General features: G+C 51.2%; 2 protein-coding genes across 3 annotated transcripts in view; one reads left to right on the forward strand and one right to left on the reverse strand.

Annotated features, from left to right (window-relative positions):
- LOC120238117 (endothelin-converting enzyme 2) overlaps nt 1-13,492 on the reverse strand; it is a 32,204-nt gene extending 18,712 nt beyond the window's left edge. Inside the window, exons 1-3 of one of the 2 annotated variants that reach the window (XM_039241713.1) lie at nt 13,242-13,492; nt 8,276-8,559; nt 6,950-7,755 (exon numbers count right to left, since the gene is read on the reverse strand). In XM_039241713.1, coding sequence (XP_039097644.1) covers nt 7,468-7,755; nt 8,276-8,559; nt 13,242-13,437 — 768 coding nt within the window. In that variant the 5' untranslated portion in view covers nt 13,438-13,492 and the 3' untranslated portion in view covers nt 6,950-7,467. Of the gene's footprint in view, nt 1-6,949; nt 7,756-8,275; nt 8,560-13,241 lie in introns of those variants that run through there. The other variant, XM_039241714.1, reaches the window with a different exon arrangement.
- On the forward strand, nt 4,510-6,804 carry CAMK2N2 (calcium/calmodulin dependent protein kinase II inhibitor 2). Its single transcript, XM_039241715.1, has 2 exons — nt 4,510-4,884; nt 5,755-6,804. Exons 1-2 carry the CDS (start codon nt 4,716-4,718, stop codon nt 5,823-5,825), a joined length of 240 nt encoding a protein of 79 aa, XP_039097646.1. The 5' UTR covers nt 4,510-4,715; the 3' UTR covers nt 5,826-6,804.
- Nucleotides 13,493-13,884: the final 392 nt, after the last annotated feature.

Genomic DNA, 13,884 nt, shown 5'->3' on the forward strand with positions numbered 1-13,884 from the left:
AAGTGAACCATGAGATCCTGACCTGAGCCGAAATCAAGTCAGTTGCTTAATTGACTGAGTTATGCAGGTGCCCCTAAAAAGCACAGATTTTAAAAAGAGATTGGATGGGGCGCCTGGGTGGCTCAGTCGGTTGAGCATCCGACTTTGGCTCAGGTCATGATCTCACAGTTTGTGGGTTTCAGCCCTGCATCGGGCTCTGTGCTGACAGCTCAGAGCCTGGAGCCTGCTTCGAATCCTATGTGTCCCTCTCTCTCTGCCCCTCCCCTGCTCCTGATCTGTCTCTCTCTATCTCTCAAAAATAAATAAATGTTAAAAGAAATTTTTAAAAAAGAGATGGGAAGGACAGCAATAAAATGTTAATATAGCTAATGATGAGAGTACTTTTAACTTCTTCCTTATGCTTTCCTGTATACAGTTAACAATTCTATTGTCCTGCACTTAACCTAAGCACTTCACATATGTTAATTTATTCCTCACAATGACCCAATAAGATATAGTCTATCAGTATCATTGTCCCTATTTTACAGATGAGGAACCTAAGACACAGGGAAGCTTACTAACATACCCAAAGTCACACATCAGGTAGAAGGCAGATCCTTGATTTGATTCTAAACTCTATGCTCTTTTAACTATTATTCTTTCTTCTAAGTCAAGTGATTTGTCTGGGACCAGAGTGTAGTGTTTGGTAAATGGACTATATCATTGGTTTTAAACCTTTAAAAATCATCAAAACCTTTTTATTGCAAAAGTAATAAAAAAGATCTTTCTATAATTTATATGCAATTACATACCTAAACACACTGTGTGTATGTGTGGGTATGCATCTATGTGTGTGTATACTTTTTCCTCATATATGAAATTACACTCTACCCTCATTATTTGGTGACATTTGGCAGGCGTTGGAGACCTTACCATGTCAATCTACACAAATCTGCCTTATTCTTTTTTGTGTGATTTATCAGCTTCTGCTAAATAAAATGAGTCCCAGAAATACTCTCATGGTATGGACTTCCTTTGATAGTCTGGGAGCAAACAGCCCCCAGAGAGAGTTTAAGAAAAGAGAAACATAGTCATGAGAGATGTAAAAAGATGACCCAAACCTATTTGTAACAGATTGTATTCTGTAACAGATTGCAGTAACAAAGTACCACAAACTGGGTGGCTTAAAACAACAGAAAATTATTCTCTCACAGTTCTGGAGGTGAAAAATCCAAAATCAAAGTAGTGGCAGGACCATACACCCCGGGAAGGCTCTATGGAAGACTCTTTGCCTCTTCCAGCTCCATCTTGCTGCTAGCAATCGTCAGTGCTCCTTGTCTTGGCTCCCCTTCCTCACATAACCTTTCACCCTGTGTGTATGTCTTTGTGCATCTATCTTCTTATAAAAACATCAGTGACTGGATTTAGGACCTACCCTAATCCAGTATGACCTCATCTTAGTTGAACTAACTACATCAGCAAAGACCCTGTTTCCAAATAAGGTTACATTCTGAGGTTCTAGGTGGACAGGAATTTTAGGGGCCTCCTATTCAACTTGCTACACAGGTCTAAAGTTTCCACCTTAATAAAGGTGGCAATATTACTCAATTGACAAAAAGCATAGTATTCTGTTTAGAACATATGGATCAAGTCCACTAGGCTTTGAGGAACTTCCAGTTGAGAAATTCAATGCACTGTCACAAAAGTTCAAACAAACTTAATTTCATATTAGCTGTGAAAATGAATTTCATCGCAATGGTAGGGATGCAAAACTTTAGAATTCTAAGTAGAGGATAATAATTTAAAGACCTCCCTCTGCCTGGGTGGCTCAGTAAGTTAAGTGCCCAACTTCAGCTCAGGTTATGATCTTCTAGTTTGTGACTTCGAGCCCCACTTCTGTCTCTGTGCTGACAGCTCAGAGCCTGGAGTTGGCTTCAAATTCTTTGTCTCTGCTCCTCCCCTGCTTGTGCTCTGTCTCTATCTCTCAAAAATAAATAAACATTAAAAAATTTTTAAAAAGGACCCCCGTCCAACATTTTTACAACATAACTGTAGCTTATATAATGCTGTATCATTCAGATTTTGCACTTAGGTCTTTTGCTTTAATCATGACCTAGCACACACAGCAGGGCCTGGAATAAGATTATTTAAGAAGGAGTTAACCAAATAAATTCCAAGTTAAATTGTTATTCTTCCAATCTTTTCATTCTGGAGGCAGACAAGAGAATAACTGCAATTCCCCAACAGCACTCTCATCTCATACTTAGCAAGAACTTTCATGGTCCTTTTAGCACTTTTGGTGAGTGGAAGCTCATTACCCCCTGAGACAACCCACCTCACATCAGGACAACAATTTCATCTACAAAATTGTCCTTAATGTAGCTTCTATCATCTCTAATGTTTCAGAGGCTCAGAGATATACATAGTATGCAAACACATGAGAAGCTTAGAAGGATATATATTAAAGTTTCATGTGATTTTCTGTGTTTTCCTGAAATGTTACTAGTACAAATCAACGAATTTTAAAAAAACATTTTATTTTTAAGTAATCTCTACACCCAAAGTGGGGCTTGAACCTACAACCCTAAGATCAAGAGTCTCACACTCCACCAACTGAGCCAGATGCCCCAAAATGAATGTATTTTTTTAGATTAAAATAATTGAAAGATTTTTGTTTTACATATTCAGTGTTAATGCTCTATTACATTATGAAAACAATTCAGGGTCCTATGAATGTATTTTTTAAAACTATAATTGTAAAGCCTTAAGTTGAAGGTCACAAGAAAGTGGCAGAGCCAGACTGGAACCTATTGCTAGACAACTTCCAATGGGGTTAGAATTTTCTGGACTCTCTCCTAGTGACCCTGAGCTCCAGGGTCTTGCCCTTCCAGGTCTCAGGGCTCCTTTCATTCCAGCTGGGCCTCCACCTCCAGCTTTGGCCCTCATCCCAGAGAGCAGGAGGCAGCTGAGGAGGACTTGATAGGGATGGGACTCCAGGTCTGGGGTCCTGAATGAACACCCAGAGAGGTATTCTCTGAGACTACTCCCACCCCCAATCTTGGTCCTTGAAGGCAGCCAAAATTGCATTAACCTCTGCATCCCTAGGGGTAGCACTTGGTGAGGAGTTGTGGGAAGAAGGAGACCCATCACCAGGCAGCTTCACTAACTGTAATTTGAAGGGAAGGAAGTAAAGCGCTTCGGAGACAGTGGATCCCAGCAAGTGGAGACCCCTCCGCCTGGGGTATGGACAGAATGTACGAGATGATTATTACCCTGATCATTGCTGTCGTCACCCCGCCCCCTCAAGGCCAGTGATTGCGCCAGAGCCCCTGCGCACTAGCAAGAAGGTGACGCTGCCGCTGACGGCCAGCTGGGGGTAAGGGAGAGACGAGGGAGCCTTCCCGTCGGTGCAGCGAGAACTGCCATGTGATTCCCCGCACCGACGGCAGACGTACCCTCTGTCCCTCCCCATCTGCCTCTGGATACCCACAGGCTTGCGCCGCGTCCTCAGGCGCTCCGGGCTTCCCCGAGCCACCTGCAGCCAAGGCGCGCCCCGCGTCGCCGCCATTCATTTCCTCCTGCACAGCGCGCGCAGCCTGAGCCTCCAGAGCCGGGAGATCTGCGGGGCGCGGCAGGCGCTTGGAGTTGGAGTTCGGCTTGAGCGCAGCAGGGTTGAGGGTCTACCCCGGTGAGGGCCCGTGGGTCCAGTAGCGAGATTCCTCCTAGGAGAGACCGAAATACACAGAGACTCAGGAGGGGAAACCGTGGCACGTCGGTACGGAGGCCAAGCGTGGAGACAGACGGAAGGGCAGAGACACCTAAGAGACAGATGTAGACCATGACACAAAGCGATACGGGGCGCAGAGACAGATACAGACACACACAGAGAGAGTGATATACAGATAGGCAGAGACAGACAGAGGAGGGCAGAGAAATACTCCAGATAAACAGTTTAAGACCCAAAGACCAACCCGACGCAAACGCGCCAACGGCGGTGACACCACTCACCCGCCCGCTTGAGCTCTTCCCCAATCCGCGGGTTCTCTCCCGGTCCAGCCCTCAGTACAGGACCCAGCCGCCCCTCCCAGCGAGTTGCCCAGGCCCCCTCTTTCAAACGCCGCGCAGGCTCCAGGCTCCAGGCCCCGACCTGCCCCCCAATTCCCAGTCCCCCTAGCTCGCCTCCCTAGACTCTTGGCCAGACCCTCCTCCCTCTCCTCGGTTGCGGGGCTCGCTCCCGCCCCGCGCCTCCCCAGTCCCGCCTCTCCCGACCAGACCCTGCACCCGTTGGCCGGTACGATTCCCAGCCGCCACTCCCGCCTTTGTGCAGAACCCTCCCACTAACGCTCTCTGCCCTCGTTTGAGCGCTGGGCGCGCTCCGGTGCCTCCCGCCCCGCCTCTCTCCCCGGGCCGGTGCCCGCCCCGCCTCCACCGCGCCCCGCCTGCCGCGCTCTGCGGCAGCCGGGCGCTCATCGTCATTCCGCTCCTGCCGCCGCCGCCGCCCCCGCCCCCCGCCCCCGCCCGGTCCCCGTCACCACCTCCGCCGCCGCCGCCTGCCCAGCGGCCCGGGAGGCGGAGGCGCGGGGGAGGAGGCCCCGCTCGGCTCCGCAGCCCCGGATGCTGCATGACTTCATCCTTCCGCCGGCTACCCCGCTGAGCTAGGGCCGGTCCGGCAGCCAGCCCGCCGCCCGCGCCCCGCCGCAGTCCCGCGCCCGCCCCGCGCCCGCCCCGCGCCCGCCATGTCCGAGATCCTGCCCTACAGTGAGGACAAGATGGGCCGCTTCGCCGCCGACCCCGAGGGCTCCGACCTCTCGTTCAGCTGCCGCCTGCAGGACACCAACTCCTTCTTCGCGGGCAATCAAGCCAAGCGACCCCCCAAGCTGGGCCAGATCGGCCGAGCCAAGAGAGGTATGCGGCCGGGGCCCGGAGTCGCCGCCTGACCCAGAAACCCTTCGCCGGCGCCCCCCGGCTGCGGTTCCCCGCCGAGCGCCCGCAGCTCTTGCCGCAGACCAGCGCAGCCAGCCGCTCGCCGGCCAGGGTTTCGGGGGGGGGGGTGTCCCCGCTGCAGTCTCGTGTCCCTCTCCTCCCCTCTCCCGGGAACGCGGTGCCCCGGATTCGATGCTCTCCACCTCTGGAAGCAGAGCCCTGACACCCGGGCGAGGGGGAGGGGCCGTCCGGGGCATTTGGGGGCTGCCTGAAGTGGGAACGTGGGGCTACGGGCCGTTTCTTCAGGATCCAAAGCTGAGGCGGTGGATGCTACGGAAGAACCCTCGGGTGCGAAGGGACGTCCGATTGCAGAGAGGACGGCGGGGCTGGGGAGTCGGTTGTCCTCGTTGTCTGCATGGGGAGGGGGCTCTGTTGGTGCCAGGACCTTAAGAGGGCTTCAGGCGGCGAGGTTAGGGTGAGGAGAGGGTTGGACTAGGCGAAAATTCTGTTGGAGAAGAGGGTCTGTTGAAGAGGGGGCTCCCACTAGCAAAAGAAGGATCAGCTCGGATGGAGGAGAGCTCCAGAGGCGGGAGGGTTCGGACCGGGAGCTAGAACAACTGGTTGGAAGAGGGGGGCGTTCCTCCACGGGGAGAGAGCGAGGGTCCAAGGGGGCTGGGCTCGGCAGTGGGTCGAGTCGGCAGGAGGATTCGGATCGGGAGGGCACGGTGGCACGGGCGTCCGAGGGGCGTCGCTGGGCCACGCGAAGTAGCTGAGCGGGGCGCGAGGACACGGGGCCCATTCTCGCCGCCGCCCCCCGAGGCCGCGCGGCTGACGCGCTTTCTCCCTGCGCAGTGGTGATCGAGGATGACCGGATAGACGACGTGCTGAAGGGGATGGGGGAGAAGCCGCCGTCCGGAGTGTAGACGCGCCGGCTCGGGCGGCGGGCTCCGGGCCCAGCCCCGCAGCGGCCAGGAGCGCGGGCCGGCGATGCGGCTGCCGGCGCCCCCCGCCCCGGCCCAGGCGCCCGCGGGCGGGGGCTGCAGGGCCGCGCCGACTCCGGGTTGGAGTCGCTGCCGCCGCCGCCCGGCACTCCGGAGCTGTCCGCTTCAGCACCACGGCGGCGGCGGCGGCGGCGGCGGCGCGGACCGGCCCGGAGTCCGCCGCCGCGCTCATGCACTTTAGAACCTCGGGCCGCAGCCCCACCCCGCACACCGGAACGGACACAGAGACCCGCGGCCCTCGGCCCCCGACCCGCCCCCTCCCGCACGACTCCCCTGCCCCGCCCCTCTCCGGCCGGTCTGGTCCGCAGAGCCGGCTGCCGGCCGGGGTCTATCCGCGTGCGCGCGCGCGCGCAGCCAGGGATGTTTGGCTGCGTATTTGCATGAGCTTCCCACCTACCTGAGCCCAGCCCTCCAGGCTGCTCTTCTCTCCCACCCCTGTCTGGCGTGACCCCAGCCTTAGCCTCTTTCTAAGGGACTTCCTCAGCACATTTGTATTTTTATATCCGACTCTTTGTTTACTGGCTCCCCTCATGGTTCGTGCCCTCCCTCCCCCACAGTCTCGGCCACGCTCCTCTGCGCCTGGCAGATAGGATGGGTGTTGAGTCTGAGATGGAACAAGCCCCCAACATGGTAACCAACCACATGGCCAGTTTGCCCAGGCCTGACCCCAGGCGGCTCTCTGGCAGACCCCTCCTCTCAAGGTATCACCTTCCAAGGGTCCAGGTCTGATTTTACCTTGGACCCCTGCATCCTACCCCTGGGAACCCAAGTGAGGACTGCTCTGCACCTTTGGATGACACCTGTGGCCCTGGAGATGTTTTCAACCCAGGGGTGTCCTTTGTAAATGTTCCTCCATCCTCACTGTACCAGGAGTGTGTGAATAAACACAGACCTCCCTGTGTGTGTGTGGCCACTGCTTTGGTCTGCTCAGGAGCCAGGCCAAAATGGCTCCAATCCCTTTTGGGGAGGGGGACAGATAACTTGGGAATCTCAAGTGCATGTCGCTGGTAGGGGAGGGTTGCCAAGTAAACACAGGCAGGCCAGTCTGGCTTGAGGACATCATTACAATGTAGCTTCCTTTGGTAAACACAACCTAATCGGGATAGGTCACTAGAGCTGGGGCTGGAACTGGGATCAGAAGCAAAAAGCAATCGATTCAAAGTCTGCAGCCTTCTGTAGATACATCCAGGTTGAATGGGGGTCAATAATAGGCCCCAGGGATGCAGGTCTCTGAGTCTGGCTGGCATGTGGAACAGTTAGTTGTGCTGAGCTTTGCCCTAGGGGATGAATCATTGGTAGTTCAGTAGGGTAGGGGAGGAAGTTGGGGAATCCAGGAGAGATCTGAGGAACCTAAGAAGGAAACCAGAAACTTTGGCTTTGGGATCTAGTTTAACCCGGGCTATACTGTTTCAGGTGGGGTTGCTCCCATCAGTTCTATTTTAGGCATGGGGCCTCTGGGATTGTGAGCACCTTGAATCCAGTCCTAAGCCCTGAATCAGGAATTCCAAGTACTTGAAGAGCCCAGGGAAGAAGGCAAGGAGGACTGGAGGACATGCCTCTGGCCTCACAGGTGAATGGCACTGAGGAAGTCGTCATGATCCGAGTCCTGGAGGAAGCAGGGTGAGGTGGGAGGTCTAGGAGGTGAGAGGATCTCGGTCCCAAGGGCAAGTTGGGCTACAGTGAGCTCTTTGCCCTTCTGCATGAGGTAAAGATGGAAGTGGAAGCCACTGCCATAGGTTGCATGCTTCAGGGACCAGCCGTATCGGGCCTGGGCATAGTGTCTGATCCGAAAGTGGGGGGCAGCTGAGGTCAATGAGATGAACCGGCCTCCAGGGACCAGCACCCGGCTCACCTGCAAGGCAGACAGAGAAGCCACTGGTGAGGAGTCCATCTCCAGGTTCTCAAAGGTTAGTATTGCCCCAGATGCCCTCCCAGATGCTACCTTACATCCCATAGCTCAGGGGTCTCCATGGCAAGAGTGGGCCTCCTTCTCTGCCCCTACTGATTTCATGGGGGTAGGGCTATATTCTACCCAGGAAGGAGCATGGGAGTGATGTCAGGTGCAGGGGCACTGCTTTCCTGTCAACTGTTCACCCTCCTACTGTGTGTTACCTATCTGGAACCTGGTTCTTACTTCATCCCTATTGGCCACCTAGTAGCCAATCATCAGCATCTGTGAGCCTGACCACTCCAGTCCCCTAGAATCTTTACCCAGCTTAATCTTTCCCTCCTTCAGGTAACCATGGTCCTAAAGGTGACCCACTACCTACTCCAAACTATACCTCCTTCTGACTTCTGAGTTCTTTCAATCTCCTGAAACTCGAGTCCTTCCTCCCCACCTCTTGGTCTACCTTTTCCCGTTACTCCCTCACCTCACTCAGCACCTGGTCCACAGTGTGGACACCTTCAGAAGACACAGCCCAGGGATCTCGTTCTCCAGCTAGGAGGGCATCCAGCGTGCCCTTCTCGAGCACCACATCAAAGGAGCCACTGGGGAAGTCCAAGGTCCGCACATCCATGGTCTCCCAGCGCAGATTGGGCACATGGGCATAGCGAGCCCGCATAGCAGCCACCACCACTGATGAGTAGTCCACACTGGTCACATCAGGGAAGCCCCCAAGGAACAGCTCATAGCTCAGGGCGCTGTTCCCACAGCCTGGGATAGGAAGAGATGGGATGGGTGCCAAAAGGGCTAGGTTAGATTTGGTTCTCACTCCTCCAATTATCCATCCACTCTTGGCCCATTTTCTGTCAGCTTAAACCCTCCCATACTGAGGGAGAAGCAGCGGGGTATAAGCAAGAACACAAACTTCAGAGTCACGCAGACCTGGGCACATATCCTGGCTCTAACATTCCTAGCTGTGTAGACTAGGGCAAGTTGTTTACGTACCAGGAACCTGGATTTCCTACCGAGAAAAATGAAGATAGCAGTATCTAGCCTACATGTAGGATGTGATACACTAAATTTAAAATCTAAAACAGCTGTAGAGTAGCTGAAGGAGCTCTGAACCTCAAGTTCAAAGATCTAGATTCTGCAATTTTCTAGTCATACAGCAATGGCAAGTCATTCAACTCTGAGCCTCAATATCCTCATATGCAGAATGGGGATAATAATATTGGCATCATTAGGACCATAACATTATTTGGATAATATTAGTATTATCCTAATCCCTAACCTCTCAGAGAAAGAACCTTTGAGGATATCAGCCCTGGGAAGACTTCATGTTAGGGGTTAGTATCCTGCTTTGGTTTCCCAGGCAGAATTGACAAATGTAGGGGAACTCGGTGAGGACACACAGTGGAGTGGATTTCTTGTAACTCCTTAATGTATTGAGCACTACATGCTAGGTTCTGCAGATGAATAGGGAGCTCATGCTCTAGTGGGAGGAAAAGATGTGTATTCAGGCAATTGCCATATAATGCAATGAGAGTTTCTATAGGGACAGTCTGTGAAAACACATAGGATGGCTCTTGTCCCCACCTCCAGTGAGTCAGACAAGGCTTTCAGGGAAGCTGACAACCAAGCAGAATCTTGAAGAATCCTAACACCAGTGGGAAGTACCTGGGAAGCAGTCCCAGAGGGCAGAGTATCGTGAAAGGTCGGGCAGAAGTTAGAGGACAGGATGTGGACCCGCAGCATAGCAGGTGTGACTTCCTTCGAAGGTATGCTGGCCTCTTCCAGGCCCTCTTGTGGTGAGGCTCAGCCTGGAAATGGAGCTGGATGACAGTTCTGGTGGACCCGGAGCTCTAGGGATTAGATTGCCTTTAATCCTCATTTGCCTCATAAGAGGATCACAGGATCAGCTGTTGGGATAGCCCTAATCTAGTAGGGTTTGGCACTTGGGCAGGGCACCCAGAGACCACTGGCTGGTCCTCGGCTGCCCCTTCCTATGTGCCTCCTCAGGACCTGCAGCTGAGGGAGAGTACTGTCTTGCCTAGGAAAACCCAGAGTGTGTTTTTCCACACTGGAACTATAAGCCTAGAGAGATACACTGCATGGGATGAGAGGTGAGGGTGGATGAACAAGAGATCCTAAGTCAGTTCAGGCTGAATTCCCACTGGGTTCTCTGACCCACAAACTCTTCACCATCCCACATCTGATCTCATATGCCCATAGAGCTCTTCCCAACTGTGGACAAACCCAAATTTCCTTTCTTTGTCCCCCTTGGTACAGGAATAGCATCTTCGAAGAGACCACAAAACCTGACCATAAAGCCAATCGTGCTTACAAAGCAGTGATTTCTGATCTTGCTGTCTCAGTGATTGGGGGCTAGCAACTAAGAAGGGGCTTGGGAAGGCCATTGTTTCCCTGGATCAGGCTTTAGGGAAGCAGAGCCCTGGAGAACTGAGCACATACAAGAACCCATCACATGGGAGCCCAGAGCTATATGGATCCTATCCCAGCACCAAGAGACAGAGGTATAAGCCAAAATACCAATTCACTAACTTATAATAGGAAAAATAACCATCATAGGGACTGAGTAGGCTGCCAGTCCTGGTTAGTCCCTTTTCTCTATATAAAAAATATAAACTGAGCCAAATTATGATCAGAAGATTCCTATAAAGCACAGAGTCAAGCAAGGAGAGTCAGAGTTGTGTGATACTGGCAAAGCTGGGAGAGCCATATGCCTGCATCTACCATGAAGATATTCTAGCCATGGGTACGAGACACACAATTTTCACAATTTCTGACTCCCATTTTCAATAATAATAATAATAATGATAGCTAACAGTCATTAAACATAGGGTTTTATGCTAAGCACTTTGTAAGAATTATCTCAGTTCATCTTTTAAGGTAGCTCCATATAGACGATAACCATTATTACCATTACATGTTCTCAATAGGGAAAATGAGGCTGCCCAAAGTGGATAAGGAACTTGATCCTAAGGTCACATTATCAGTGGTTGAGCCAGAATTTGCATACAAGACTATCTCATACCAGAACCAGAGCTATTAAACCACTATGCTAAACTGTCTCCCAGTTTTTAAGAGGTCTATTTACCTTTGGTAATGACATTCCATCTTTACCTGTATCAGTATGACCTTTAGGCTATAATTCACAATGTGGCTATTTTGTCAGTTTGAATAGAGTTCTAGATGCCTTTCTATGCCCATTTATGTTGTGCAGCAAGAGAAATAGTAGCTCTGAAGTCCGATGGCTTTCTTACTTCACCACTTACTTGGTGCATGCAGTAGTGGACACTGTTAGTGCTCTGACTAGATCCCCTTGGAGTGTTCCTAGGTTTTGAAATGTATTTACTTCTGACCTTTAGGGTTTCTGACACTTTAGGCTGAAACTACTCTCAGGGAAACTTTGCCTATGATCACAATTCTCCTTGGCCTTTCCCCCTTCCTTGCTCCCTCTGTTATTAATTTCTCCTGCAAGCACATTCCTCATAAATGACTGGGACATGAATCCTAAAACAAGTCTTAGGATTTGCTTCTGGGGAACCCACCTTGAGAAAATGACCTGGAGCAAATGTCACTAAATCTAGCTTGCCACCTGTTTTTATAAAGTTTTACTGCTATACAGCGATTATGTATCATTCACTTATGTATTGTCTCTGGCAGTACTGAGTAGCTGTGACAAAAACTGAAAAGCCCACAAAGCCTATGGTATTTACTCCTTGGCCATTATCAGAAAAAGTTTACCAACCCCTAACCTAGAGTAAGTCTTGTAATATTATCACTCACTTCTATGGGTGGTCATGAGAACTAAACAAGCGAGAAAGGCCCAGCACATTCCCCAACACCTACCAAGTGCTCAACGTATGTTTGCCAAGGTGGAATGTTCCATAGGGTACTCCCAAGTTGTGGGTCCTGTTCTTAGATTTTGAGAATCTTGCCTACAAAGTTTTCCTCTATGATTTTGAGACTTTTATCCCCTCTACCCAGAAAAGGACACCTCCCAGTCAAGCAGATTTTAAGGCAGTGTTATTCTGCAAGTCACCAGCGTGAGAAACAGCTGTGGGCCTGCTAAAACTACAGAATCCCAAGACGCACCTTAGGCCATCCCTGGAATTAGAATTAGAATCTCAGGGTGGGGTTCAGCTTTCCCCCAGGTGATTCTGATGGACACTAAAGCTTGAAAAACACAGATCTAGGGTAAATTTATAAATAAATACAATGGTTTAAAAATATACAATTCAAGAGAGTTTTTACCTCTGGGGAGAAGGGGTTTGGGGGACTACACAGAAAAACCTTGAATATACATGGGGACTTTTATTTTGCCAGACATTATTCTAGATATCTTTCATATCCAATTATCTTAAAAACCCAATAAGTAAGTACTCATTGTTTTAAGGCTGCAAAAATGAAGGTGCAGAAATTTAGGTGTTTTGTTCATGATTCCACAGCTAAGATTAAATAAGCAAAGATTTCAACATAGTTAACTACCTCCAGGGTCCAAGTTCTTAAGCACTAAGTTATATTTCCTTTCTAGTCCTAGGAATGTTCTATTTCTCAAATTGAGTGGGGTATACAAACACAGTAGGTTATTTATGTCTTACACATATACTGTATTACAGATGTCTCATATATATTAAATATTTCACATAAATATACACATGCTTTTACAAATACCAAAATAAAAACTATAATTGGAAGGAAACCTGTTACTCAAACTTCACTGGAACCCCCAAGGCTGGCAATGGGAGAGAACCCCGAGGGCGCAGCTGGACCTCTCAGACCCCCACCTTGAATCCCTGCATTTCAACGTTCCTTGTTGGCGAATCACACCAATCTTGGCTGCAATCTCCCCTCCTATCTCAGAAGGCGCTGTCCTGGTCCTCACTGCACATGGGGCTTAGGACCAACTTTCGGTTAGGGCTCGTGAGTGAAAAGAGGTCTCTCTAGGTGACAGTGGCTTCCGGTGTCCATTGGCCCTAAGAGATAAAAGCTAGGCATCGTGCTCAAGGTGCCTGAACGCGCCTTATCCGACTTAAGCTCGTAGTTCCATTTCTAGAAATGAATCTGAAGCTCAGAACGGGTTCACAACTTTTCCTAAGTCATAGAGCTAACTAGCGTTGGGACTTGAACTAGGTTCTCTGAGCGCCCCAATGCTCGAGGCAGCCTCGCGAGAGTCCAGGACAGGGTCCGAGGCCACCTACCAAACTCAGAGAGATTTTCTTCCTCCACGGGGCCCTTGAACTAAGAATCTCTAGGCTCCTATTGCCCTGGCTAAAGACTGCCGAGATTCTGAAAGTACTGTATCTTGGCTCCCGATTAGGTGTCCTCCCAGAGGGACAAACAGACTCGAGGAAAGCAGACAGGGCCAGGCCAGGGCGGGACGGGTCCAGCCAGCTCCACCTCGGCTGCGCAGCACCAGGACTACCCACCTAGCACGAGGATACGGTCTTCGGGCCGCAGCTCCGGCTCTAGGAGTGCACGGAAGGAGGAGAAGTCCCCGAACCACTCGTAAGGGGCAGAGTCAGCTGCATTCCGGTAGCGCTGATCCCAGTACTGGACTTCACGGTACCAGCAATTCTGCTCTGGTATCTCGGGCGGGGGTGCTGAGGCCCTTGGAGAGGCCATGCTAGCAGCTGCCGAACCGCCAGGACAGACAGCTGGCACCTTTGGACCGGGCTTGGCGCCCCTATGTAGCCAATCCGCGTGGTAGCATTCAGGGGGCGTGGCCTTTGTGTCTCCGCCCGCCACCTGCAGTTGCTCAACATAAACACGTGGAACTTCCGTTCTCTAGTAAGCGCTCTTTGAAGAACACTCCGGATGGGAATATCACAACGTTCAGAATTTGAATCCTCCAACTGCACTGCGTTCTCACTTCTGAGAGTCAAACTCATAGTATCAGACTCACTCGGCTCATCACGGCTTCCTCTCATATTTTCAGTTTGGCCGGCTCCTTCCACTAAGAAGTCTGAAGTTAATTAAAGATTCATTTCTATCCAGTTTTGAGCACCCAGAAGGCTCAGAGAGGAGGCGGCAGGGACGCGGACACGTGTCTTGTTCTCCAGGAGAGACTGG

The sequence above is a fragment of the Hyaena hyaena genome, unplaced genomic scaffold, assembly GCF_003009895.1.
Source record: "Hyaena hyaena isolate Hyena2069 unplaced genomic scaffold, ASM300989v1 scaffold_199, whole genome shotgun sequence".
Lineage (NCBI taxonomy): Eukaryota > Metazoa > Chordata > Mammalia > Carnivora > Hyaenidae > Hyaena > Hyaena hyaena.

What these genes read in the sequence shown, in the direction of transcription:
- CAMK2N2 (XM_039241715.1), top strand. Translation starts at nt 4,716, where the DNA reads ATGTCCGAGATCCTGCCCTACAGTGAGGACAAGATGGGCCGCTTCGCC. An exon ending in GATCGGCCGAGCCAAGAGAG is followed by an intron (nt 4,885 to 5,754) that starts GTATGCGGCCGG and finishes CTCCCTGCGCAG; the next exon opens with TGGTGATCGAGGATGACCGG.